General features: G+C 50.1%; 1 protein-coding gene across 1 annotated transcript; it reads right to left on the bottom strand.

Moving 5' to 3' along the window:
• Positions 1-3,274: 3,274 nt before the first annotated feature.
• Positions 3,275-4,661, bottom strand: LOC109782735 (aspartic proteinase nepenthesin-1-like). Its single transcript, XM_020341353.2, has one exon. The coding sequence runs from the start codon at positions 4,659-4,661 to the stop codon at positions 3,339-3,341; it is 1,323 nt and encodes a 440-aa protein (XP_020196942.1). The 3' UTR covers positions 3,275-3,338.
• Positions 4,662-4,978: the final 317 nt, after the last annotated feature.

Below are 4,978 nucleotides of genomic sequence, written 5' to 3'. Positions count from 1 at the left end.
TCAAATATGCATGCACCTTTTTTTGTCGGCGCCGTCAAAATGGGTCGGGTCAGCGTTGGGCGCACGAGCAGACCCAAACGCGGAAGCGGACGTCCGTGTCCGCCTGGCCGACCCAAACGGACAAAAAGCGGACGAAATCGCCGTCCGTTTGGGTCGGCCCATTGGAGTTGCTCTAACTAACCATAGATTCAAGACAGACAAATATACCACATGCAAATTTAAGGCCAGACAAATATGATGGGACAGCAAGGGGATTTGGGGAAAATGGTAGGGGCGATGGAGGTGGTTGCCCTCTTTATATGATGGGACATTTCGGGCATGTCCATGGACACGTGCTACCCCACGACCGCGGTCTTGCATGCGCCCATGTATACGCGGCCCCACTCGTCAACTAACAGTCAAAGGCATTGACCCAACGGCAACGTCCGTTATAACCAGTTATGAGGGTTTCGGGCAAGGGAGTGGGGAAAAGTGAGCAAAAGTTAACAGAGTGGGGATGAATGAGTAGAGCTAAGGAACCAAGGGCACAGAAATAAAAATCCCTATTAATTAATCACCCGGATATTCCCTATCCTCGCTCCCTAATTCCTCTCGATTCTAATCGTCGCCAACCGCATGCGTCGCCCCGAGCTCATCCCCCCCCCCCCCCCCCCCCCCCCCGCCCGAGCTCGCGTCGCCCAGATCCCCTTCTCACCCTGCCTCACCCGCACCTTCCTTCTTCTCTCCTCGTCGTCGAGCAGCACGACCACCTCACCGGCCAGTTCCGCCCCTCTGCTCGTCACCACTACATCGTCCTCCCGGCCGATGCGACCCCCGGGCGACATGCAGGTGCGCCATCCTGGCACTAGGGGTCGAGGATCCATCATCGTGGTTCGTGCTTCGCCAGGTTATCAATCATCTGAATCAGCTACTGGAGTACCACCCGCCCGCGGAATAACCAGCTGCCGGAGTATTATTTGATATGTTCATAACTTGGTTTTTGTTCCCTCTTGGGTGAGAATTTGTATTGTAATTGTGTATTAGATCACTGAATCATCAACAAACTGTTGAGAATTCGGTATGTATATCACACAAACATGCATCCCCATCTAGGCGACAATATATTTACTCCCGTTTTAAATTTCCACAGTTCCAAGCAACACTAGTTATGTTCCTAGAGCACTCTTTCATGCTTCTTATCAATGGTACTTTGCAATACATACGGCCCATGTTGGCCGCAATCTTGGTTTGTTTCCGTTTCCAATGTTCTATTCTTCCAATTAAGGTGAGTCATGTTGAGATAGCATATTTTTCATGCTTCCTAGGTGCTTCTCATGTACTGATGCTTCTTCACCCGTTCATCGTATTATATGTACGTACAAATCGACTTCAATCTCCTGGCATGCTTCCTAGGTGTAGATATCACTTCTTAATAGCATCCAGGCTTCTTGAGGTGATTCTTAAGTACAAATGCTTCCTAGGTGATTACAAAAGCTTCCATATATCTGATGTATAGATGGAACTTCGATCTTTTGCCATGTTTCCTACGTGTACAAATGCTTCTGAGCACGTGGATAATTATTTTACAGTTTTGCTAGAACTCATTTAGATGAGATTTAATTTGGTCTCATTCATCTTTTATAGCCATTCGATGTGATGCTATAAGATGCGTGTGTTCTGACGTGGGTTGTATCCGTTCTTGTTTTCCAGGTGAATGAGACCAAATTACGTCTCATCTAGATGAGTTCTAGGTACTCCCATTATTTTATTTTTAAACAAGCATGCTTTGTATACTTATTATTTATATAGCAAAGGTTCTAGGTTACCACTGTAACTTCTATTCATGCAATGGCCCCTTCATGTTGTGCAATTAGTCTTTTCATTCTAGTAGTAATGCATGTATATTCAACGGTTGATGCCACAGTGTGTCGCGCTTGCATGTTCAATTTTCATTCCATATCTCTCCTTGGGTGCTCTCTCAATCTCCGCTTGTAACCTATACTTTCATGCTTAACAAAGTAAGGAATGATTAACATACCACTTGCTAGTGTATGTAACTGTATGCTTCCATTCTACTTTCTTATTGCTTCAAAATTGTTATTGTGCTATCTTTCTGATGTTGCAGAAGCAAATTCTCTGGTCAATGGAAACAAAATTATACAATGTGGCGACCTTAACCGTCTTCCTCTCTATGACGCCGAAAGAATGGAATTGAGAATTTACGAACCATTGTTCTACGTAAAGCGTGTACGGGAACATACCGCTCAGTAGACCGAAGCAATGTCATAGGATATAGGAAGACAGACTTGAGCATATGAAGCAGTGTAATATTTTTGGAGACATGAAGGAAGCAAATGTATTGGTAGTCGAACACAAGTTATATCAGTGGATGAAGCACATAAATTTCAGCGACTTGAACGAAGCAAATATATATGTTGTCGGAAACATGGTATATGAACACAGGAAGCATGATAACTCTGACCGAGTAGTTGCATTAGGAAAAGTATGCGGCAACAAATTTCTACCAAATAGAATTTTAGTTGTAATGGAAGCGAATTCAATGATTGACCAAATATTTGTACTGCTATTTGAATAGATAAAGTGATGTTGAGATAAAAAAAATTGTCGAAGGTAGAAGCAATTTTGTACAGTTAGAAACTTAAGTTTCTCCAAATGGATGCAAATATTATCGCTCACATGGGATATATTACATGGCGAGAAAAATTATTCGCGTTGGAAGCAAACTCTAATAACAGTTGAAGCAACTTATTTGTTCATGATACTTTCCTAAAAATAATAGAAATACAAATGGGGAATAAGTTGAACCATAATTTGATGTTCACGTGATTTTGGGGTGCAGACAATTATGGGATGGAGATTAAATCCTTTTACGCTAGTGCGACTCAGACATGTGTGTGGTGTAGTTGTTGAGCTCATCGCTTTTAGATATCATGCATTTATGTTGGAATGCATTGTGAATTTGTGATCAAGTGAACACCACGGCCATCATAGGCGAGAGCGGAAAGAAGTGATATTTTTCTTGTGATAACGTACCGGCATGTTTGCTACTCCCTCCGTTTCAGTTTACAAATCCTACACGTATACCTAGGTTGCCAATTTTACCATCATATTATAAACTATATAAAACAAAAATTACACCTTTTGAAAATAGAACATCTGAAGTTTATAATGATATGTTTTTTGTAATATATGACTTCTGTTAGGTTGGTCAAATTGACGACCTAAGGATATACGCACGCCTTGTAAACTGAGAGAGGGGGAGTAATCTTATTAATAAGAATGTTTGCTAACTCGAAATACTGAACGTACATTTGCTGATCTATATTAAACCGAGCGAGCTAGGCAATGTTGCAAGGCGCCGGAACGAAGGACAAGAGGCTGTTGGCGATGTCGTAGAGCACGTGCAGGTTCTGCTGCTGGTAGTTGCCGATGATGGTGCCGTCGCCCGACGGGGCCATGGCTAGGCACAGGAACCCCGTGGCGCTGTCGATCAGCATGTAGTTCTCCGGCGGCACCGTCATGTTGGCGCGGTCGAAGTGGAGCACGAGGTCCGGCATGGTCACCGTCACGCTGGGCGGGGGCGGCCACGGGAAGCAGGTGTCGAGGCCGATGGCCGTGTCGTGCACCGACCGCAGCCGGACGACGGACAGCAGCTCACGGCGGAGGGCCTCGTACGCGTCCTGGTACAGGTACGTGATGGACGTGCCGGAGTCGATCATGCAGCCGCCCGTGCCGTCGTCGTTGATGGCGAACGCGAGCGGGTCGACGCGCAGGCGCGTGTCCCCCAGGCTGATGCCCTGGAGGGACAGGAAATACATGGACGGCAGCGCCGCGTTGAGGACGAACGGCATGGACTGCACCGGCGCGCCGTCACTGGTGTTGGTGCTGTCGAGGGAGGCCATGGCGCCGAAGGAGAGCCGGCTGGGCGCCGGCGTGAGGAAGGAGGTGAGGCAGTAGGAGAACCGGGAAGGGCCGAGCTGGCTGACCAGCGACAGCGGGCCGCGGCCGAGGCCGACCATGCCGGAGCTGTTGGCGAGGTTGCCCGCGTTGACGTTGCCGCACCCGAAGGCGACGCCGGGCACCCTGACCTTGGTGGAGTTGGCGGCGCCGAACGTGAATGCCTCCTGGGCCAGGACGCCGGCGCTGGAGGCGTAGTCGCCGTAGTAGTACTGGTAGACGCAGACCCCGTGGAAGCACGACGGGTAGGGGAGGGCGGCGCAGCGCGGCGACCCGCACGGCACGAGGCGGTACGTGGCGGACCGGTTGGGCTGGAAGAAGGGCGTGGGCTGGTCGGAGCAGAGCATGCACGGCGCGCACTGCGTCCAGACGAGGTCGCTGCCGGTGTCCACGATGGCCGTGTACTCCACCGGCGGCGTGCCCACCGCCAGGTCCACCAGGTACTCGCCCTGGCTAGCCCTCACCAGGATCCGCGCCGCCGTGATCGGGTCCGCGACTGCCGCAACGGCGCTCAGCGCGGCCACGCGGGCTCTGCTCCGGTCGACGGCGCGCATGAGGAGCTGCAGCTTGGTGTACGCAGGCGCAGCGCGCCCGTCGACGTGGGTGAGCTTGAGCTGGAAACCGACGTCGCGTTCGGCGGTGCAACGGGCGACCGGCGATAGGGCGGCCGCGAGTACGACGAGCAAGAGCACGAGGCTGCCCATGGTCATGGAGTGCTCCTGCTTGCCGTAGACTGTGCGAGCCGGGCGCATCCTATTTATATACGGCTTGCATGTTGCGTGTGCATCACAGCATCAGCATATATCAATCGATGCATGTTGCGTGTGCATCACAGTACTCGGAAACTCGAGGTCGAGGCATCATCGTCTTGGCTGGTTCGTAAAAAAGTCGTCTTGGGCACGATGTACATTATATGGATTTTGGCCGAGGAGAAGAGGGCGACCATGGTGTTCGGAGTACCAGCGTATTTTTCTTGATGCTCCAGCGAAACTTGATTCAGTGCCGGCCGATCGACGCAGGC

This window comes from Aegilops tauschii, chromosome 5 (assembly GCF_002575655.3).
Source record: "Aegilops tauschii subsp. strangulata cultivar AL8/78 chromosome 5, Aet v6.0, whole genome shotgun sequence".
In the NCBI taxonomy this organism is placed as follows: Eukaryota; Viridiplantae; Streptophyta; class Magnoliopsida; order Poales; family Poaceae; genus Aegilops; species Aegilops tauschii.
The sequence above is the reverse complement of the archived record's forward strand: the minus strand, read 5'-3'. Positions and strand labels throughout refer to the sequence as shown.